At 42.6% G+C, this 23,986-nt stretch overlaps 1 protein-coding gene across 1 annotated transcript in view; it reads left to right on the top strand.

The window, feature by feature from the left end:
- The first annotated feature begins 10,359 nt into the window (after window positions 1-10,359).
- Window positions 10,360-23,986, top strand: part of si (sucrase-isomaltase) — a 207,217-nt gene continuing 193,590 nt past the window's right edge. Inside the window, exons 1-6 of the mRNA XM_068042180.1 lie at window positions 10,360-10,423; window positions 11,913-12,056; window positions 12,516-12,604; window positions 19,779-19,899; window positions 20,007-20,116; window positions 23,287-23,438. Of these exons, the coding sequence (XP_067898281.1) occupies window positions 11,933-12,056; window positions 12,516-12,604; window positions 19,779-19,899; window positions 20,007-20,116; window positions 23,287-23,438 (596 nt within the window). The 5' untranslated portion in view covers window positions 10,360-10,423; window positions 11,913-11,932. The remainder of the gene's footprint in view (window positions 10,424-11,912; window positions 12,057-12,515; window positions 12,605-19,778; window positions 19,900-20,006; window positions 20,117-23,286; window positions 23,439-23,986) is intronic.

Below are 23,986 nucleotides of genomic sequence, written 5' to 3'. Positions count from 1 at the left end.
TACTGCTCCTGTTCACTTTTGATATTTGATACACCATGTGACAGACCAACTACCTGTCTTGGCAGTCCCACCAAGGTGAGTGTACCTGAACTAGTGGATCATGTGCATGAGTTGTGTAATGGTGCCTCCTCAGAGAGAGTGACCACCACTGAGAAATCTCAAGCCTCCTCCTGCAATACATCCTGAGGGACATTTGAAGGATCTGTGAGAGATGAAAGTCATAAATTAGAACTGACAAGGTGAGACGTTTTCATGTCATCATTTTTCACTGCCTGCTGGCATCAAGTCAACATGGGTGGTGTATGCCATGTGGCTGTATGATATTTAATTCTGTCACCAGGTAGTTGGGAGACACTCATCTCTCCATCTTCAATGGCCAGCCATGCCGAGACTCAGCTCATCTCCAGCGCCGCCTCCTCTGCAGTTGTCAAAATGGAGATGACTGGAAAGCTACATCCAGTTCTCTGCCTCTGGCGTTCTGTGCGCTTGTGCAAGGAGAGAAAGAGGAGATCTAGAAATGTGAGAAATAGAATGTTTTGTGAGGTTGGAAGGACTTTTTTAGTGGAAGGTCACTGTAAGGGATAGGTGTGACATTGCATTAAGGTGAAGGTGAGTCCCAGTGGTGATTGGTCAGGTGGGGATGTGGAGAGGCCAGTTGACAGAAAGGGATGATGCAACCTACTCTAAGATCAAACTAACTACCTACCCTTCATTCTACTATCATCCATGTACCTATCCAAGAGTCGCTTAAATGCCCCTAATGTATCTGCTTCTACTACCACTATCTCCCAACAATATCCAGGAGCAAACCATCAGACTCCTGCTGCTGATCTCCTCTGCCACTTCCAACCACGCTTTCTTGTTTTCTGAGGCAAGCTTCTTTCTTCCATCTGCAATGAACAGATCCTCGTTCTAGCCCTTACAGCCCATAGCATCATGTCCAGAGAGATATTGCTGAATCATGGTGTTGCCTTGGTCAATTCTTTCACCATTTCTTCAGTTTCCGGCTCTGTCTGAAGACCTCTACAATGCTTCAAGTCTGATCCTTACAGGTTCCCTTTAAATAGTAGATCTGAAATAAACTGCTGCAGGTTGTCATCACACCTGCTTGTTCTGATTGGTCGGGAAATCCTGAAGTCAGATACAAATCCAGAGGCTGTTTTAAAAAGCCACTGCCAAATGCTTTGCTGAAACTTCCAGGGTTCCCGATGAGCTGCAGGTTCCCTGGCTGTAAGTGGGTCAGCAAGTTAATATCCAGCCCTTAGTGTTAGCTCAGTTGACCTTAGAAAAAAAAATGCATGTGCAAGAGACATGGATGTCCAGTTTTGTTCAAGAGTTACACTCCAGGTTCCTGCTACCATACCAATAGAGATAGGGCAGTGCAGTCCTCCCCCATCTGATTTTCCTCTATTTATTTCACCCAAGTGATCCAGTATACCTATCCATATACCTATGGCAAAACTGTAAGGCCAGAAATTGGTTTGCACTCAAATTTGGGTATTTGGAAGTTATGATGAACCTTTATAAAACACTGGTTCGGCCTCAATTGGAGTATTGTGTCCAATTCCAGGCACTGCACTTCAGGAAGGATGTGAAGGCTTTAGAGAGGGTGCAGAAAAGATTTACGAGAATGGTTATAGGGATGAGGGACTTAAGAAGATAGATTGGAGAAGCTGGGGTTGTTCTCCTTACAGAAGAGAAGGTTGAGAGGAGAGTTAGAGATGTTCAAATCAGGAGGGGTGTAGACTGAATAGATAAAGGGAAACTGTTCCCTTTGACAGAGGGGTCAAGAACCAAAGGTTACAGCTTTAAAGTGATTGGCAAAAGAACAAAAGACGACATGAGGAAAAACATTTTTTTTATTCAGCAAGTGTTTAGGATATGGAATGCACTGCCTGGGACAGTGGCTTTCAAAAGGGAATTAGATAACTTTCTCAAAATAAAGTTTGTAAGATTACGTGGAAAGGATGGGGGAGTGGGACTAGTTTAGTTGCTCTTGCAGAGAGCCGCCACGGACGCGATGGGCCCAATGGCTCACTTTGTGCTGTATCATTCATGATTCTATGGCCGTGATGGCAGTAACAACTGTTGTGCCGAAACTACTGTGCTGGAGGACCATGTGAAATTGGTTCACTTGTGTGATCAGGACATGACCTGGCTGCTATGGCACTTGATGCACTCCAAAAATAGTACCAGAGCAAGGTCAGCTGGCAGGGGTGCCAGCATTGGGCTTATTTCAGGAGGGCTGTGCATTATAAAAGTTTTTACTTGGCAGAATGTGGAGAGCCAGGAGGAGCACTCCTGTTCCTCCTGGCTCTCCACATTCTGCCAAGTAAAAACATTTATTTAATTACCTTTTTGGTGGCAGCCTCCAGTAGTTCTTTTAAGGACTGCTGATCTGGCTGATTTAAACTTGAGAAAACTGATGACAGCATATACGGTGCATGCTGTGGTCAGTCACAATCCAGTTCCCCAAAGGGATGTGAAACAGCCATAGGCCCTCTGTTTGTATTGGCAATGGGGCTAGTGCTAGTTTTCAATGGAAGCCCTAATTTGGCATGCCGCACTCAGAATAAGAGGTAGGCCATCTAAGACTGAGATGAAGAGGAATTTCATCACTCAGAGGATGGTGAATCTTTGGAATTCTCTACCTCAGGGCTGTGGAGGCTCAATCATTATGCGTGTTCAAGACAGAAATCGATGGATATCTAGATACTAATGACATCAAGGGATTTGGGGATAATGCGGGAATGTAGCGTTGAGGTGGATGATCATCCATGATCTACTTGAATGGCGGAGCAGTCTCGACGAGCTGAATGGCCTACTCCTACTCTTATGTTCCTATGTTCCCCTCTTGGTGTGGACTCTGCGAGTGCATAGTGCATTCCACAATGGACTCTTCAGCTTGTTTTTAACTTGATAAATGGGGGCTGTGCAATCCAATTTCTAGGACTTGGTATGAAGTAGAGTGAAATAATGGCTCCAACGTAGTATGCAGACAGACCTTACACTATTACGGCATTGTTGGGTTGGAGCTGATCCCTGGAGTTACCTTTAAGAACCTCACTAAAGAATATTGATTTGTCTTGCTTATTCAGGAAAGTATGTTTCTGACAGTGATTGTACTATTTAAAACAAATTTTGGAGTAAGGACATAATGTATCTGCTTTAAACTTCACAAAAATGTCAAATTATAAATATTCCATTAATAATGGTGTATTGTTAATGTCACTTGGTAAACATTGATATTGTGTGGTTTGTGACTTGTGTTATGAGTCTATCACAACGATAGAACAATAGTGATGTATTGTTAGGGAGATATCAGTCACATCATTATTTACAATGTCTTATTCTAATGTAACAGAAATAATTCTGGGGTGGCACAGTGGCGCAGTGGTTAGCACCGCAGCCTCACAACTCCAGTGACCTGGGTTCAATTCCAGGTACTGCCTGTGTGGAGTTTGCAAGTTCTCCCTGTGTCTGCGTGGGTTTCCTCTGGGTGCTCTGGTTTCCTCCCACATGCCAAAGACTTGCAGGTCGATAGGTAAATTGGCCATTATAAATTACCCCTAGGATAGGTAGGTGGTAGGGAAATATAGGGACTGGTGGGGATGTGGTAGGAATATGGAATTAGTATAGGATTAGTATAAATGGGTGGTTGATGGTCAGCACAGACTCGGTGGGCCAAAGGGCCTGTTTCAGTGCTGTATCTCTAAAAAAAAAATTATTGAAGGGGTTTTTATCTTTTGTGACCCATTCTTTCTAATTTCATGCTCACTAAGTGTGAGAACATGAGAAACCTTATAGCATCGTGCAATATATGGATCAATATTTCTGACAATAGAATCTCTGGTTGTACATGAAAATCCACAAAGAATGTTAAATTTTAACAATTAATCATTATTGCTCATGTGATTGTGGAGAGGGAATGAAAGGCAGGTCACGTGAATGGGACACAAGGCTGAGGTTTGGGGAGGTGGGGTTGTGGGGCAACACCAACGCATGCTGGGCAGGCAGAAGCCATAACAAAAAATGCTCAAAAGGTAAGTGTAATGAGAAAAACAGGCCTACCAGTCACCATGTTGATTGATGCAGGTGCACAAAACAGATATTTCAGTGTTTCGTTAATCACAAGGTCAATTGGCTACTGAAAGAACAGCCAAGTTTGGAGAGCAGGAAGGATTACTAAACTGCCCAGTGAGCCCAGAATGGCATCTCAGACGATCAAAGCCCACATTAACCTTTATCATAGAATCACAGAATCATACAGTGCAGAAGAGGCCCTTCGGCCCATCGAGTCTGCACGGATGCATTAAAACACCTGACCTGTCTACCTAATCCCATTTGCCAGCACTTGGCCCATAGCCTTGAATATTATGACGTGCCAAGTGCTCATCCAGGTACTTTTTAAAGGATGTGAGGCAACCTGCATCTACCACCCTCCCGGGCAGGGCATTCTAGACCGTCACCACCCTCTGGGTAAAAAAGTTCTTCCTCAAGTCCCCCTTAAACCTCCCGCCCCTCACCTTAAACTTGTGACCCCTCGTAACTGACCCTTCAACTAAGGGGAACAGCTGCTCCCTATCCACCCTGTCCATGCCCCTCATAATCTTGTACACCTCAATCAGGTCACCCCTCAGTCTTCTCTGCTCCAGCGAAAACAACCCAAGCCTATCCAACCTCTCTTCATAGTTTAAATGTTCCATCCCAGGCAACATCTTGGTGAATCGCCTCTGCACCCCCTCCAATGCAATCACATCCTTCTTATAATGTGGCGACCAGAATTGCACACAGTACTCCAGCTGCGGCCTGACCAAAGTTCTGTACAGCTCCAACATGACCTCCCTGCTTTTGTAATCTATGCCTTGATTGATAAAGGCAAGTGTCCCATATGCCTTTTTCATCACCCTATTAACCTGCCCTTCTGCCTTCAGAGATCTATGGACAAACACACCAAGGTCCCTTTGTTCCTCGGAACTTCCCAGTGTCAGGCCATTCATTGAATACTTCTGTGTCACATTACTCCTTCCAAAGTGTATCACCTCACACTTTTCAGGGTTAAATTCCATCTGCCACTTTTCTGCCCATTTGACCATCCCGTCTATATCTTCCTGTAACCTAAGACACTCCACCTCACTGTTAACCACTCGGCCAATCTTTGTGTCATCCGTGAACCTACTGATCCTACCCCCCACATAGTCATCTATGTCGTTTATATAAATGACAAACAATAGGGGACCCAGCACAGATCCCTGTGGTACGCCACTGGACACTGGCTTCCAGTCACTAAAACAGCCATCTCTCATCAATCTCTGTCTCCTACAGCTAAGCCAATTTTGAATCCACCTTATCAAGTTACCTTGTATCCCATGTGCATTTGCTTTCTTGATAAGTCTCCCATGTGAGACCTTGTCAAAGGCTTTGCTGAAATCCATGTAAACTACATCAACTGCACTACCCTCATCTACACACCTGGACACATGCTCAAAAAATTCAATCAAATTTGTTTGGCATGACCTCCCTCTGACAAAGCCATGCTGACTATACCTAATCAAATTTTGCCTCTCCAAGTGGAGATAGATTCTCTCCTTCAGAATTTTCTCCAATAGTTTCTCTACCACTGACGTGAGACTCACTGGTCTGTAGTTCCCTGGCTTATCTCTACAACCTTTCTTAAATAGTGGGACCACATTAGCTGTTCTCCAGTCCTCTGGCACCTCCCCTGTGGCCAGAGAGGAATTAAAAATTAGGGTCAGAGGCCCTGCAATCTCCACACTCGCCTCCCACAGCATCCTGGGACACAAATCGTCCGGACCTGGAGATTTGTCCACTTTCAAGCCTTCCAAAACCTCCAATACCTGTCACTCCCTATGACAATTTGCTCAAGAATCTCACAGTCTCTCTCTAAGTTCCATATCAACATCCTCATTCACTTGGGTGAAGACAGATGTGAAGTATTCATTCAACACCCTACCAATGTCCTCTGGCTCCACCCACAAATTTTCCCCTTGGTCCCGAATGGATCCTACTTTTTCCCTAGTTATCCTCCTCCCATTGATATACTTATACAATATCTTGGGATTTTCCCTACTTTTACCAGCCAGAGCTTTCTCATATCCCCTCTTTGCTTTCTTAAGTTCCAACCTACACTTTCTGTATTCCACTAATGCTTCCATTGATTTGCTCTCCTTGTATTTGCTAAAAGCCTCTCTTTTCCTTCTCATCCTACCCTGAATGTTTCTGGTCATCCATGGTTCTCTGGGCTTGTTGCTCCTACCTATTACCCTAGAGGGAACATGTTGGGCCTCTACCCTCCCCATTTCCTTTTTGAATGCCCCCCACTGCTCTTCTGTAGTTTTCCCGACAAGTAACTCTTTCCAGTCTACCTTGGCCAGATCCTGCCTTATTTTACTAAAATTCGCTCTCCCCCAATCCAAAACTTTTTTTTGCAACTTGTCTCTTTTTTCTCCATAACAAGCTTAAATTGTACCATGTTATGGTCACTATCACCAAAATGTCCCCCACCAACACATCAACTACCTGTCCGGCTTCATTGCCCAGAATTAGGTCCAGCACTGCACTCTCCCTTGTTGGATCCTCCACATATTGGGCTAAAAAGTTCTCCTGTATACATTAAGAAATCCACTCCACCTAAGCCCTTAACACGATGACTATCCCAATTAATGTTGGGAAAGTTGAAATCACCTAATATAATTACCCTATTATTGTTACACACCTCTGCAAATTGCGCACATATTTGCTCCTCAATTTCCCGCTGACTATCTGGGGGTCTATAATAAACACCTAGCAATGTGGCTGTCCCTTTTTTATTCCCGTATCTACCCATAAAGCTTCATTTGATGCCCCCTCCAAGATATCATCTCTCCTTACTGCAGTAACTGACTCCTTAACTAATATTGCAATGCCCCCTCCTCTTTTACCCCCTCCTCTGTCTCACCTGAAGATTCTATATCCCGTGATATTGAGCTGCCAATCCTGCCCCTCCCTCAACCATGTCTCCGTGATGGCTACTATATCACAATTCCACGTGTCAGTCATTGCCCTTAACTCATCCGTTTTACCTGCAATACTCCTGGCATTAAAGTAGAGGCCTTCCATCCTGGTCTTACTCCCTTGAAACTGACTTCTGCTGTATTCCCTCTGACTTGTTTGCTTTCCTGTGCTTAGCTGTGTCCCTATTCTGCTAGGAGTCTGCGTCCCCTCCCCCTGCCAAATTAGTTTAAACTCCTCCCAACAGCACTAGCAAACCCGCCAGCAAGGATGTTAGTCCCCCTCTGGTTCCGATGTAGACCATCCCGCTTGTACAGGTCCCACCTTCTCCAGAAACGGTCCCAGTGGTCCAGGAATCTAAAACCCTCCCTCCTGCACCAACTCTAAAGCCACGCATTCATCTGTGCTACTCTCCTATTTCTATACTCGCTAGCATGTGGCACTGGGAGTAATCCAGAGATTACAACCCGAGAGGTCCTGCTTTTTAGTCTACTGCCTAACTCCCTGAATTCTTGATGCAAGACCTCATCTCTCTTTCTACCTATGTCATTGGTACCAACATGTACCATGACCTCTGGCTTATCATCCTCCCCCTTCAGGATGCCCTGCAGCAGTTCAGTGACATCCCAGACCCTGGCACCAGGGAGGCAACACACCATGCTGGAGTCACGTTGACGGCCACAGTAGCGCCTATCTGTTCCCCTGACTATAGAATCCCCTAGTACCATTGCTCTTCCTCTCTTTCCCCTTTCCTGTGCAGACAGGCTGCTTGCGGTGCCAGAAGCTTGGCTCTGTCTGCACTCTCTGGAGGAACCAGCCTCATCAGCCTCCAAAATGGAATACTGATTTGCAAGCGGGACCCTGGGGGACTCCTGAATTACCTGCCTGTTTCTCTTGGACTGCCTGGTGGTCAGCCATTTCCTTCCTTCCTCAAGTCCCTTCAGCTGCGGTGTGACCACCTCTCTATACGTGCTATCCACAATGCTCTCAGACTCGCGGATGCTCCACAGTGTTTCCAGCTGCCGTTCCAGCTCTGAATCCCGAGCTTCCAGGAGCTGCAGCTGGACACACTTCCTGCACACATGCTGGTCCCAGGGACTGGAAATGTTCCCGGCTTCCCACATGTAGCAAGAGGAGCAAACCATGGCTTCAAGCTCTCCTGCCATGACTAAATCCTTTAAATTTAAAACTATAGAAGATTATAATTAAAAAAACAAACAATTAAGTCTTGCTAAAACAATGACTTACAATTCAATCCACTTTGAAAAATACCGACCAAGACTTACTCACCAGTCAGCTGTGCTCTTTGGAAGAGCTCGGTTCCCCTCACTCTGAGGAAAGGTAGGAAATGAAAGGAGCTCCTCGGTCCCTCCTCACTGAACTTCCTCAGTTACCAAACTTCCACTATAGCACTCTAATGCAACCCAAGTCAGCACTCTATTGCAAACAAAATCAGCACTGTAAGATGGCTCACTTTTATACTGACTGACTCTAGCCCCTGAAAACTGGTTTAAGCCAATTCTCTAATTAACAAGGTGCAGCTGCAAGCAGAGCCTGAGTGAGCCCTGTTTAAATCTGGTCTAAAACTCACCTTCTCCAACCCAAACAGCAACTGTTAAGTCAATCTGCTAACCAAAAGACAGATTAGACTTAAGATAAAATTAACCCTTAATTATCCTCAGTTATTGCACTCGAATGCAACCCAAGTCAGCACTCCAGTGCAAAAAAAAATATATATATATATACTAGGAACTGGGTTGGTACTCTCCAAATTCAGTTCATGTAGCATTTTATGTCCATCAGGAGGAAACTTTCATCTTGTCAGTCTGGAATGGATTCAAACCCAGAACTCAGTGAAAGGAGAGTGATCTAAAATGTTGAACCTAAAGTATATATTTTAATTTTGTTTTTGGCTGAGATTTTACCAGCCCTGGGTGGCATGGAGGCTGTTAAAATGCTGAGGAGCTGCATCAGAAGCGGTCCCTGACAGTCCCACTGCTCGGCCATTTTACCAGCATGGAAATGGCAGTAGTTCATTCTCCCGCCAATCGGAGGAGGGCGGCTAATTTAGCCAACTAAAGGCCCAATTAAGGGCCACCTTCCTGGGCTTCTGGCATTTTTCTGGTGGCAGAGTGGCCCCCGCCGTGTGGGAAAGCCACGGGCTGCATGGAGACGGCCTCCTAACAGTGTCCCGGGGTGGCCATTGCATCTGGAGGCTCCATGGCCCAAGGAGTGGGGTCCGTTGCAGCCCCAACACCGCTGCTGGAAGGTTACCCCTCTGATTGCTGGGGCCTGCCTGACCCTGGCAGAAAAAAAAAATTCTTACTCCCTTTCAAGAGTGCCTCAAAATGGAGACAGCCTCTCATTCTCCTTGCAGCTTCAGCTGTGACCATCTGTCTCGGTGGTGCTGCCAAGGCTGCAGAATTGCAGGCCCTCTGGTTGAACCGGCAGTGTGAAGAGCTAGCCTGCCATCCTTAATTGGATTGCAGGCCCAGCAGCAGCCATTTACAGGGCTGCCGCCAGAAAGATTGCTGTCACGGTTTTGCTGCCTTTCTGCATGGGCTCAGGACTTGCATATGGTCCCGACATTGGGACTCACCCCCTTCTGAGAAAATGCCGGCCAATGTGTCAGTACTCCAATAAGCAGCTTCTGCTGAGTTCTTGTATTATTTGTCTTTTTGGACTCTTTAGGTAAGATTGTAATTTAGTTGCAAAATAGTGTTGAGTTGTGAGGCTTTTAGTTCTTGTATTCATGCCTGTTAGAAATTGGGTTGAGACTGGCCAAATTCAATTCAATAAAATAAACTGAAGTATTATTCTAAAGAATGCCTATCAATACAGGAGCATGGTTAAAATAAGAATTAGAATTCAAATCTTAAAAGCAATGTGAGTTTAAAAATTACTTGCTTTGTAATCACAGCAACCCTCTCAAATTTTAGCTGATACTGTAAAATAAGGCATTTTATAGTTAAAAATTAGCACAGAAGCCAATGTCCTAACGTGATAATTCAGGATCTTTTAAAACATGAAGATTCAGGAAAACAGCCAATATTTAACCAGCAATGAAAAATTAACAGTCAATACCATGAGCAACTAGTTTCACATGATAAAATGATTTTTCCCAGATTACTTGATTGTCTCCATGTCACACAATACATGAAATATTAAAATTACATAATATTTTAACTTCCTATCAGTGTGCTAAGTGAAAGGAGAAAAGCTATCTATCATTCATTTATTATCCTGTGTGGGTGGGTGCTTTACATCTAATTAGTTACTTATCAAATTATAATTCACATAATACAGCTGGAGTGTTACACAAGATTCAAAATAATAATCCAAAGTACCTGAACAGCACTCAGTATCCTGACCTAAGGGAAAAGCTTGGAATAGGAGAAACACATCACCAAAAGTAAGACTTCATTCTTTTGTTCATCTTTGCTTTATTTAATCAATGTTGTTCCTCTCAGGTCTTTGCCAGGCCACCTACTGAATATTAAACCAGAAAATGGTGGAAATATTCAGCAGGTTAGGCAGCATCTGTGGAGGCAGAAACAGAGCAATGACCTTTCATCAGAACTGGGAAAAGTTAGAAATATGATATGTTTTAAGCAACTGAAGTCGGTGGCGGTGGTGGGGGCGGGGGGTGGGGGGGTGCGTGGGGGTGGGGGGGGGGAGGAGGGTGGAAACAGAACAAAAGGGTGGTTTGTGATAGAGTGGAAGACAGGAGAGGTTAAATGACAAAAGAGTTGGTGGTGCAAGGCCAAAGAGAGTGGTAATGGACAAGTAAGAAAACGAAGAAAGTGTCTCGAGGAGGTTCCATGGCAGTATGATGAAAAGCTGTCATCCGAAAGCAAAAACAATAGAAAAAAAAGTCAAAACCGAAACTTGCAATGAAAAAGAAAACAAAATGGGGGCAGAGGTTATGGTCTGAAATTTTTGAACTCTTTGTTGAGTCCGGAAGGCTGTAATGTGCGTAATTGAAAGATGAGGTGCTGTTCCTTGCATTGAGCTTCATTGGAACACTGCAGGAGGCCAAGGACAGAGAGACCAGCATGAGAACAAGTTGGAGAATTAAAATGACAGGTGACCTGAAGCTTGGGGTCATGCTTGCGGATTGAACAGAGGTATTCTGCAAAGCGGTCACCCAATCTGTGTTTGATCTCCCCAGTGTAGAGCAGACCACATTGTGAACAGCGAATACAGTATACTAAATTTAAAGAAGTACACATAAATCACTATTTCACCTGGAAGGAGTGATTGGGACTTGGATGGTGAGGAGTGGGGAGGTAAAAGGGCAGGTGTTTCATCTTTTGCGTTTGCTTGCGGACTGAACAAAGGGATTCTGCTAAGTGGACACCAATCTGTATTTGGTCTCCCCACAATAAAATAGATTATGTTGAGATATAGCTCAGTCATTTAACTGTAGATGAAGTGGGCTCTGTTTCAAACCTAGGTGGCCCCCTATCATTATTTCAGGAACTCTCAAATACTGAATATATTTGCCCATAGAAGGTCCTCCAGCACTGCAGAAACAGAAGGTGGCCTTTCAAGATAAGTGAGGGAAAGGGTACCCGTTCTTCAACTATTTGAAAATAGGATAAAAGCCCTTAGCAGCTGGGCCACTGTTGTGGAGGGCAAACCCCTCCACAGGGCAGCCTGTGGCTGCAGCTAAAGCCAGGCAAGCAAGGAAGACCTCTAAGCTTAGCAAATGATAAGAATGTTGAAATAAGGGCAAGAGAATAAAGTACAGCAGCAATTGAAGCCAACTTTTATGATACCATAATAAGGGAAGCTAATGAAGAAAGTGATTGAAAGATAGTAAACAGAATCTGAGTTTGTCCTCTGTGTAAACATCATGATGTTATAAAATAACTTGTACTCATTTATTTCTTGATTAGGTTTCTGCTTGCTCTGACAAATGGCGAGAAAGACATTTTCTAACTTGGAAACAGTACTTATTGTTTTGTTCATCTTAGTGGTTATTGTGGCCATTGCTTTAATTGTACTTACAGCCACAAGTGAATCTGGAACTCCTGACAAAGGTAAATAGAAAAAAAAAGCTATTCTGTATTATTAATCATTTAGCTTTCTTGACTGTAGTTTTATAACAAAACAATTATGCAATAGGATAAACTTGTCTAGATTTTAAGGGAAATATGAATTTGACTTGGCACATATTATTGAAAGATGGATTCTAAGCAGCATTAGCACCTGGGGTTCCCTCACTTTGAAAGATGCAATTTTGCATCAACTCTGGATTTCAGTTATTTTTGAAAGGATATTGTCTTGTGGCATGAAAAAACAAATCAGAGCCCCAGCCCTGATGAAATTAAATCACCACTATGTCCTTATTAATTCATTTGTTGCCTGTTCATTATATTTGAAGAGATAGTATGAGAATCATCTTTACCTAGAAGACTGAACTGAGAAAAAAGGATTCTTGTGTTGCCTGATATTGGTGTACTTCTTGTGTTGCTGAATCTCTGTTTGTACTTTCAAAGATACAAATCTGCCTTTCATCCCAAGTTGTCCATTCAACATTCTGGATAAGAATCGAATCAACTGTTTTCCAGAAGATGGAGCTTCACAGGTCAGTTTAGAAAATATTTTTTAAAGTTTCGGGAAAACTTGCTGTACACAACTATGGCTTACTATTTTGTGTGAGTGTTACAACCAGGTGAGAAACGTGTCTAGGATTTCCTGTCAGCCTTCACCTGATCTTACTGTAACAGGGTTTTATTTTTAAACACACCATGTTTTGAGCTCCCCCTTGGTGAATCCTTGTTCACCGCTTTCCAATTATAAGGCAAAGAAATGAGCACAAACAGGCTTTCTTAGGTTTAAAAAAAGTGAAATTAAACTTAAACTAAAAACTCTAATTCGGTTAACGCCTATGGACACACACTGTGCCCCATGCTAGCATGCATACGTGATAAGCATATGGAAATAGAGACAGTAAAGAGCAGAAGAAAAATAAAGTGGAATGGTTTGAGGCAGTCTCTGAGGAGGTTTTTCTTGTTACTGTGCTTCGAACTCACTGTAGAGTCCTTGTTTCTAGGTGGATCTTGCTTCTCATTGGGACCCAGTATTCTTCTTAAACCTTGTTCACTGTAGGAGACTTTTCTTTCTTGGGGTTCATGTGTCTTCAATGGGTCTTGGAGTTCCATGAGAAAGAGATGGGAGCATACAGGAGAGGCTGTGGCGAGCCAGCCACAAGAGCTTTTCAGTCCAGAAGCAAACAGCTTTCTGTCTTCAAACACTGTTTCTCCAATTTAAAACGCTCAGTTCAAAACTCTGCAACAGTCAGTTAGTCATGTGAATAAACTGGTCTGACCAGAGCAGCTCTGTATATTGGGTGGGTAAAGGGATAGCTCCTTTGTTCCAACAAATTCAGCCCATAATCTCAAAGCAGTATGAGACTTAGCCATTACTTTTTTTTGAGAGATACATACTGGATGACATCATCTATTCACAGGAGAATAGGTCATTAAGAAACATGCCAATAAATTTAAAAGTGAATTCTGATTTTATACTGCAAATGTTTGTGAAATTTGCACTTTTAGTGCCAACAGGAGAGATAATGATAAAGTTGTAGATAGTATCTCAGTGAGCTTTCACCTGTTCTCTGCAAATAATTTCTTCAGCAAATGGAATCATGGATACAAAATTGGAAAAAATGGTGCTACATAATTTTTCAAAGCTCTGTGCATGTGTGCAAATTTCTGTACTTGGTGAGAAATGACAGGACTAGAACACAAGAAATCAGAGCAGAAGTAGACCATACGGCCCATCGAGCCTGCTCCACCATTCAATACGATCATGGCTGATCTTGGGCTTCAATTTCACTTTCCTGCCCGCTCCCCATATCCCTTGATACCCTGCGAGACCAGAAATCTACCTATTCCAGCCTTAAATGTATTCAATGATGGAGCATCCACAACCCTCTGGGGTAGAGAAAGAGTGAATAAATTTCAGCTCATTTCAGTGCCCCTTATCCTGAAACTGTCATCTCGCGGTCTAGATTCCCTGACCAGCGAAAATAATCTCAGCTTCTACCCTATCAAGCCCTTTCAGAATATTGTATGTTTCAATTAGATTGCCTCTCATTCTTCTAAACTCCATAGAATATAGGCCCAATTTCACAAAATCACAGAATCGGTACAGTGCAGAAGGAGGCTATTCGGCCCATCGTGTCCGCATTGGCTCTGAAAGAGCAATTCCCTCAGTTCCATTCCTCCAACTTTTCTCCATAACCCTGCAAGTTCTTCCTTTTTGTATAACAGTCTAATTCCTTTAGAATGCTTAAATTGAACCTGCCTCCACCATACTCAGGCAGCGCATTCCAGACCTTAACCACTTGCTGCATGAAAAAGTTTTTCCTCATGTAACTTTTGCTTCTCTTACCAAATACTTTAAATTTGTGCCCTCTCGTCTTAATTCTTTCATGAATAGGAACAGTTTCTCTCTATCTACTCTGTCCAGTCCCCTTATGATTTTGAATACCTCTATCAAATCATCTCTCAGCCTTCTCTTCTCCAAGGAAAACAGTCCTAACTTCTCCAATCTATCTTCATAACTGAAGTTCCTAATCCCTGGAATCATTCTTGTGAATCTTTTCTGTATTCTCTCCAATGCCCTCACATCTTTGCTAAAGTGCAGCACTCAGAACTGGACGCAATAGTCCAGCCGAGGCTGAACTGGGTGTCTTGGACAAGTTCAACATAACTTCCTTGCTCTTGTACTCTATGCTTTATCTACTTTTAAGTACAGACAGCCGATCTCATACTTCTTTATCAGTTTTAAACCCTTCTAGTGTCTGACTTACCTCCTCTTTCAACACTGCCTGGGTTGTATCTTCTTCCTTGGTAAAGACAGTTGCAAAGTATTCATTTAATACCTCAGCTATGCCCTCTGCCTCCATGTGTAAATCCCCTTACTGGTCCATAATCGGCCCCACTCCTCCTTTTACCACCCTTTGTATGCCTATAGAAAACTTCGGGATTTCCTTTAATCAGTCAAAACTGGAGTGTAACTGCACACAAGTGATAGAAATAACTGTGTCTGGAATTGCAGTAATAGTTGGGTAGCCACGTATAATGGAAAAAGCTCAGAAAGCCAGTTCATTATAAAAGCCTTGTACTGTTTCAATGTAAAAGAATTTGACTTGACCTTATTGCAGTTTATCATAGTATCATTAGAAATGCAGACAGATCTTTACTCTTATCAACTGACAGTGTATAAACAGTCATGCTTTGCACATTGATCATTGAGCAAAAAGTGTATGTTGCATGTTTTAGATGCTGATTGATTAATTGCTTCTGCACATTGTACCTGAACTGAAGTCAAGAAGACATGTAGGCTCCTGCTTATCATTGTGGTTGCATGATTTAGATTAAATTTGACCCAAATTTTCAATCAATAATGGAATGCATTGATAAGAGAAGTCCAGTGCACATGATACGTACCAATTTTCAAAGGGCATTTGATTAGCTGCCACATAAGCGGCACATTAAGGAACATTGTATGGAAGGGAATGTGACAATGTGTGAAGGGCAGAAAACAGAAAATATTTTTTCAGACTAGAGGGAGATAAATGGTGCTTTCCCCCAGAAGTCAGAGTAAGGAGTAATATATACAAATGATCTGGATTTGGATAGAGAGGACGACACAATATCAATATTTTTTAAAATAAGGAGCATGATTGTGAAGTAAACTTCACAAGTAAGTGATTTCAAGGGACAGGCAGAAAAATAAATTAGGCAGATAAAATTCAACGCAAATAATACAGAGGGTGGTTTTGACTCCCTCTGCCTGGCAGAAACAAGGAAGTAGTGCAGTTAAAATGGCAAGGTAGACGTACCATCCCTTCAACAAGGAATTCCAAGCTTACAGGGCTGAATTTTATTAGCGTGCCGCACATCACGGCAGCATGGTTTTACTCAGCGGCCTTCCGAAATGGAAGCGCCGCTGCTGAACCCCCGCGATATTTTGTGCGGGGATTCATTTAAATGAAGGGAGCGAAGCAGCCTCCCCCAGTGACGAGAGGGGGCAGCCGCACCGTCTCCGGCAACAGCATCCGGCGCCGCTGCGCAGGTGCCGGCACCATTTTTAAAGGGTTTCACGCCCTTAGCAAAAATTTTAATTTTCAAAGGTATATGAATTTTCATCTGCTTATAAAAAATATATAGAAAATGGAGGCCCTTTCCCAACCTCCCCATGGTTTTTTATGGCCCTATATTCAGAAAACGTATTTTATTCCCAACCCGAACTTTCCCCCCAACCTTCTCACATTTTCCCTTCAACCCCTCCCACCATCCCCACAGTCAATAAAAAGTGTTTTCCCTGCTCTTGCCCTTCCGCCCTGATAATTTTACTCCTCCCCACTTCCCACTAGTGTCTTGCCTCGGAACTCCAAATGGAGTTCCAAAGGTGCGCAAGGTGCCCTTGTGGCCATTAAATCGGTGTGGGCGGCCGCCAGTAAGTTAATTTGCGTTTCATTTTAATTAATTTAAATATGTAATGAAGGCCCCAGGGCCGCAACGAGGCCTCGCCGCCACCGGTAAAATGCAGCAGGGCCTATTTGGCATTGGGGGTCTTGGCGAGCTGCTCCCGCAAGTATTTTGCAGGACCCCCCACTACGACCCCCGCGTCAAGGGGCTGTTAAAATTCAGCCCACTTTATCCCCCAAAGACCTGCTATTTCAAAGCAAATAGTTCCATGCTGCATTTATAATGAGACAGGTAGCTGCACTATGATTCCAGCCAGGCAGCATCCTATAATTAAACCTGAAATGTTTACACAATGTGATCAGTGCTGTCCACACTATTTGAACTGTACAATAACTGTCGGCCCTGAGGGACCCTGAACCCTGGTTTGATAATGTACATGAACTGCCTTCCATTTGGTACCATCATTAATTGCTGTTCGACTTGCTCCATTAAGATGGCTCTTCTCTCTGGAGTATAATTAAGTGTGGGCCCCTGATTTATCGTGCAAACTTTATGGTACTGCAAAAAGGAAGCTGCTTCACAGCAATACTCAAGTTGTAATGTAAACACAACCTTACACGTGGTGAAAAAGCAAAATTCTGTAGATGCTGGAAACCTGAAGTAAAAACAGAAAAATAACATGACATGGTGATCACTTTAAAATGAGGGAATACCATTTAACTGTTAGGACAGTTAGACAAGGTTAAAATGTTGATTAAAATACAAAATTGTGACAGTGACTAAACTGAGGCAGTTATGACGTATATCAGTTAATGTTCATGCTGCTGCTTCTTTCACATACTCAGTTATTTTGACAGAAGATTTTTTTTTTAATTTTTGGGCCCCACAGCTTCCTTACTGCCTGGGGAAGCTCTGCACTGGTCAGTGATGATGAAACTTCCTACACACAGGGGAGAGCAGATAGGCTACAGCCAGAGTTATTCCTTTGCTATCTTTTCTGCTGTTAAACTATCTCACACTTTGAACAAGGCAAGTTTAACAAGTTTAAGTGTAGGAGAGCACAAATTCAATTTACAGAACTAGTTTTTGAAGCAGCTGTCTTATTTTTGCCTTATCAAAGCCCCATTAACCAGTTCATTTTGCAGGTTCATCCATTAGCAAATTAAATTAGAGAGGTATGATATTTTCCATGTCAAGTGTAAAAGACATTTTCTAGCCAGTAAAGTAAGACATTGTAGCAAGGAATAGCAGGTCAGGATGATCTATCTTTAACCGTCAGTTCAAATATAGGAAATCACCTGATGATTTGACAGATGCCAGTCTGTGAAATTATCTGTACTGCAATTTAAAATGTATCTGACAAATGTCTTCTTTTTTTTCTTGTTGAAAATTATATAAATTACAATTACCGTGTTGATAGATCTTTTCGAAAGCCCATGCAAGTAATTGTACCAAGGGAATTATGACACATATTAAAGTTTGTGCTAATAAAGGCAGAGGGATATTACAAATGCATGGGAGAGACCAAGGCTAAGGGAGTAAACCCTAACAGAAAATCCGGAGCGGAACCCCGTAGGCGGTCATGTGTCACCTTTGGCATGTTTCCGGCAGTTCCTGCAGCCATACTGGTGCCAAACGTCGTGTCCTGCACTCCTTTGGACCCCACCAGAAAGGCCGAGAGGGGGGTTTTGACGACTGGGCAACTCTCAACCTCCATAAATTTGCCCAGGCATGCGCCATGGAGAGGTCACTCCATAATCACTGACCACCTCCAGGCGCGTATCCATTGTCTCTCGAGATAAGGAGGCCCAAAAGAAGAAGAAGAAGAAGAAGATGGGAGATAAGAAATCTGATCAATATCTGGACATCATGTCATTATAAGTCAGAATTTATTGTAACCAGTGAGCAAACAAACTAATGAACAAACTGTGCCTGCGGTTCACTAGCCTTGCCCTTGCCTGTTTAATTTCTATGACTTTTTTCACTGGAAGTTGCTGTAAGTTAGAAATCCAAATGGCACAGCAATCTCTACTGGAAATCTGGGACCTGTGTGAACAATGCAAGCAACAGGATGTCTCCTTAACAAATCCGATTGAATTATTGTTATGACTGAGGTGGGAGGAGTGCACTGTCTTTCTCTAGTTCCACTTCTCCATAGGTCACAGCTTATATTTATTTGTGTACCCAGTTACCGATATGGCCAATTATATACTCCATTTGTTTTAGTTTCAGAATAAAATACACCAACCAGATTTCTTTAATAAACAACCAAAAGTATTAATTTATTATAAAACAAGACTTGGTCAATAAAGATGCAAAGCTTTAATACGCAGTTTGAAATATGACAGTCAATATATATATAAGCCCTTCTAAATACCCAACACACACACACACGCACACACACACATACACACACTCTGGTTAAAGGAAAAATAAAGATCCTCTGGTCAAAGTACTTAATAATTCTTGAAGAAATTAGATATGTTATGTTCCAGATGGCATACAGTCTGGCGTCTGAATACACGTAGACAGGTCACTGGGATCTTTACAGAAGCAGTTCATTGAAGAGATGTCGAGAGGAAGTCTTCCAGAAGCTTCTCAGGAGAAATGTGGCACCAGGTGTTGCAGCTATCAGATACTGGATTTTTTGCAGGGTTTCTCATAGAGGTGGAGAAAAGATGAGCTCGATGTTTCTTTCAGCAGGGTACAAACCCAACTGATTCAAAACAGTATTCAAAAATGAAACCCACTCTTGAGCACCATAAATCTTGACATGTCACTTCTCTTGTAAACAACTCCTATAATCAGAGCACACCTGTTGTTTACTTAGCTGAAGACAAGTGACATCCAGTAAATGTTGTTTTTAAACAGAGTCCTTCCAATGACCCTTTAAGAAAGTACAGCTTCTATGGAATCACTTTAGTACTCCAATGAATCCATCTCCACAATTCTAAAACACACATCCTCAAAAAATTGTTTAAAAATTGAACCATTTTCATAACAGTATTGTTGATGAGTAACACAGACACTGAACCTGGAGTAAGCTAGTCTGTATCTATGACATCATTATAGGAACGGCATGATGTTCAATGCATTTGAATGGGGGGCCAGCTGGCGCAATGCCATTTCCATGCAGTTCATAGAGGAGTGGCGGATCTCAGACAGCAACTTTCAGATTTTTGCATTTAACTGCACATTTGCGGTTGCCTGAAGTTGCTGTCCGGTTTGTGCATAAATAATGCTGAGTGCCATTAGCTTCACCATGATTTTTACCTTAAATTCTTGACCATTATCTTTCACTTTTCTCTTTCCTAGGCAGGCTGTGAAGCTCGAGGTTGCTGTTGGAAAGCAATGACAAGTGGAAATGGGCCCTGGTGCTTCTTCAGTCCGGGTACGGGATACAGGATCCAGGAAAGTCAAAAGAAAACTCAAACTGGTATGTACTGCAGCTGAAATAACTTGTTTTGCTTGTCTGCTTCCTTTATCATGTGATCTGAATGTTTTTATTGATGAGTGCACTTAACAGATCCTATTTTGAAAAAGGGTTTGAAGCTCAGCTGCACCGTTTGCCTTCTCCCTCCCTTTATGGAAATGACATTGAAACATTGTTATTGACTGGAGAAGAACAGACAGCAAATCGCTTCCGATTCAAGGTTAGCATGCTTCAAAGAGAACTGAAATCATTGGGTGTTCTACTACTGTCCTTTTAATCCAAATATGAAATAGTATACGAATTTGTATACTATTTGATTATCGCAGAATCATAGAATGGTTACAGCACAGAAGGAAACCATTTGGTCCATTGTATCTGTGCTGACTCTCTGAAGGAGCAATTCACCTAGTGCACTTTCCCACCTTCTTCCCATCGCCCTGCACACTTTTTCGCTTCAGATAATAATCCAATCCCTCATGAATGCCTTGATTGAATCTGCCTCCACCACACTTTTAGGCAGTGCATTACAGATCCTAACCACTCGCTGCATGAAAAAGTTTTTCCTCATGTCGCCATTGCTTGTTTTGCCAATTAACTTAAATCTTTGCCCTTTGGGACTCGATCCTGCCACCAATGGGAACAGTTTCTCCCTATCTACTCTGTCCAGAGCCCTCATGATTTTGAACACCTCTATCAAATCTCCTCTCAAACTTTTCTTCTCCGAGGAAAACAGTCGCAACTTCTCCAATCTATCTATGTAACTGAAGTTCCTCATGCCTGGATCAATTCTCGTGAATCTTTTCAGTATCATCTCCAATGCCTTCACATCCTTCCTAATGTGTGATTTCCCTCTGAACCTTCTATATTCAATGTGGTTCTTGGTTGTATTAATCACCTGCGATCTGTCATTAGCACACTTTTTCTCCTTCATCTTAATCTCTATCGCTTCTGTCATCCAGTGAGCTCTGGATTTGTTTGCCCTACCTTTCCCCATTCTGGGAATGTACCTTGACTGTCCGAACTATCTCTTCTTTAAAGGCAGCCCATTGGTCAGTTACAGTTTTGCCTTCCAACCTTTGATTGCAGTTTATCTGGGTCAGATCCATTCTTACCCCATTGAAGTTGGCGTTCCATAGTTAATTATTCTTATTCTGGATTGTTCCTTGGCCTCTTCCATAGTCAAACTAAACCTTATGATACGATAAGGTTTGGCACAATGGCGCAGTGGTTAGCACTGCAGCCTCACAGCTCCAGGGACCCAGGTTCGATTCTGGGTACTGCTTGTGTGGAGTTTGCAAGTTCTCCCTGTGACCTCGTGGGTTTTCGCCGGGTGCTCCGGTTTCCTCCCACAGCCAAAGACTTGCAGGTGATAGGTAAATTGGCCATTGTAAATTGCCCCTAGTGTAGGTAGGTGGTAGGGAATATGGGATTACTGTAGGGTTAGTATAAATGGGTGGTTGTTGGTTGGCACAGACTCGGTGGGCCGAAGGGCCTGTTTCAGTGCTGCATCTCTAAATAAAATAAATAAAATGATCACTGTCCCCTAAAATGTTCCCCTACTGAAACTTGATCCACTTGGCCTATCTTATTCCCAAGAACCAGGTCTAGCAGTGCCACCTTTCTCATTGGACTGGAAGCATATTGCTGGAGAAAATTCTCCTGGTAATAGTTGTGGTAAAAGACAAAACATTTGTCCAGAGAGTGTGTTAATGACAGAAAAATGAATAACTCTGTCCGAAAGCAAAAACATGAAAAACAAGTTAAAGACCAGCACGTGGTAAAAGAAACACAATCAAAATGGGGATCATGGTCTGAAAATGTTGAACTCAATGTTGAATCCAGAAGGCTGAAATGCCTAATCAGAAGGTGAGGTGCTGCTCCTCGAGCTTGTGTTGAGCTTCACTGGAACGCTGCAGCAGGTCAAGGACAGAAATGTGGCAGAGCAAGGTGATACTACAACTATTACCACTCCCTTTGCCTTTTATTCCATGACATCTTTGTCATTTAATCTCTCCTGCCCACTGCCCTATCACAGACCTTTACTTTGTTCTTCTTCCTCCCCTCCCCCTTTTCACTGGCACAGAACCTATTACATTTCTAATTTCTAGTTCTGATGAAAGGTCATCTACCGGAAACATTAACTTTGTTTCTCTCTGCACAGATGCTGCCAGACCTGCTAAGTATTTCTTGCACCCTCCTGTAATTTCCTTGCAAATTTGTTTCAGTACATTTTCCCTGCTAGTTGGCAGCCTATAGACTACACTGAGCAATGCAATTTTACCTTTTTTGGTCCTTAACTCTAGCCAAATAGATTATGTTCTTGACCCCACTGGGACATCATCTCTCTCCAGCATTGCAATGTCCTCCTTAATCAATACTGCCACCTCTCCTCCTTTCTTTCCTTAAGACCTTGTAGCCATGAATATTTAAAACCCAGTCCTGCCCTTCTATGGGCCAAGTCTTCGTGATCACCACAACATCATATTTCCACGTGGATTTCTGCATCTGCAGCTCACCAATCTTATTTACCACACTCCGCGCATTCGCATACATGCACAGTAAGCCTAATTTAGACTTTATTACTTGCCCCCTTACTCTGAACCCACACAATAACTTACTATTTCCTGCTCTAGCGCTATCTGTCTTTCTCAGTATTCTGTGCATCTTGGCATTCTTCTCTGATAATACCTCTTGTTTCCCATACCCCTGCCAAGTTAGCTTAAACCCTCCCCAATAGCACTAGCAAATCACCCCGCAAGGAACTCAGTCCCAGCTCTGTATAGGTGCAACCTGTCTGGCCTGTACAGATGCCACTGCCCAGAACTGGTCCCAATGTCGCAGGAATCTAAAGCCTTCCATCCTGCACCATCTTTCCAGCCACACATCCATCTGTTTTATCATCCTATTTCCATATTCACTTGCGGATGTTACCAGGAGTAATCTGGAGATTACTACTTTTGAGGTCCTCCTTGCTAATTTCCTTCCTAGCTCCCTAAATTCTGACGACAGGACCACTTCCCTCTTTCTACCTATGTTGTTGGTACTGATGTGGTCCATGACTGCTGGCTATTAACCCTCCCCCCTCAGGGTCCTCTGCAGCCGTTCAGTGACATCCTTGAACCTGACACTAGGGAGGCAACACACCATCCTGGATTCATGTCTGCAGCCACTGAAACGCCTTTCTGTTTCTCTAACTATTGAATCTCCTATCACTGTCGCTCTTCCTGTCTTCTCTCTGCCCCCCTGAGCCAGCCGAGGATTATCAAAACAATTAGTTACTAAAACCCCGAATTAAAAGTATTGTGCCTTTTGTTCTGTTATTATTGATGTTTTTGTAAATAGATTTGTGCTTCTAACAGACATATTCATTTTATTAACCATCATGTTAAGATTACAGATGCTAACAAGCGTCGATTTGAAGTTCTGCATGAAAACATTAAACCATTTGAGGGTCCTGCAGAATCAAATCTTAATTACGAAGTTGAACTTAATCAGAATCCCTTTGGAATTGTAATCAGGAGAAAGTCCACCAGAACTGTTTTGTAAGCAATTTTCTTACTAATACATATCTGAAACAATGTTGACACAATATTAGTAACAAGCATATTATTATACTCGCATGAAATTCCTCTGTCTTTTCTTTTAAAGGTGACATTAAAAGTAAACATTTAAACCCTGCCTCCCACTCCCAGCATTTAAAAAACTTTGATCGTATCTTTCATGCTTTTTTCTGGAAACATAAACAGCGTCAGTCTGTTACTGTCTCTGTAACTTAGAGCCTGGGGGTCATCTAAATCAATCTTCCATCATTATTCTTCAATGTGGCGTAATGTTTTCTTCCTCCATAAACTGTTCTCACTCCTTCTGTAATATATATATAAAACATCTTTAGGTAGTGTAGATTAGCAAGTTGGCCATTTAGCATTATCATTCTAATGCACTTCTGATACAAGCTTAATGAAAAGATAGATAATATCAGGCGATAAACTCCAAAAGTCTAACTTGTCTCTATTTATAAAGCCATAATTTTAAGAAAACAATCATAATATCTTATGGGGTTTTCCCAATACTTCAATTATTATCAACCTTG

The sequence above is a fragment of the Heterodontus francisci genome, chromosome 11 (assembly GCF_036365525.1).
Source record: "Heterodontus francisci isolate sHetFra1 chromosome 11, sHetFra1.hap1, whole genome shotgun sequence".
Lineage (NCBI taxonomy): Eukaryota > Metazoa > Chordata > Chondrichthyes > Heterodontiformes > Heterodontidae > Heterodontus > Heterodontus francisci.
The sequence above is the reverse complement of the archived record's forward strand: the minus strand, read 5'-3'. Positions and strand labels throughout refer to the sequence as shown.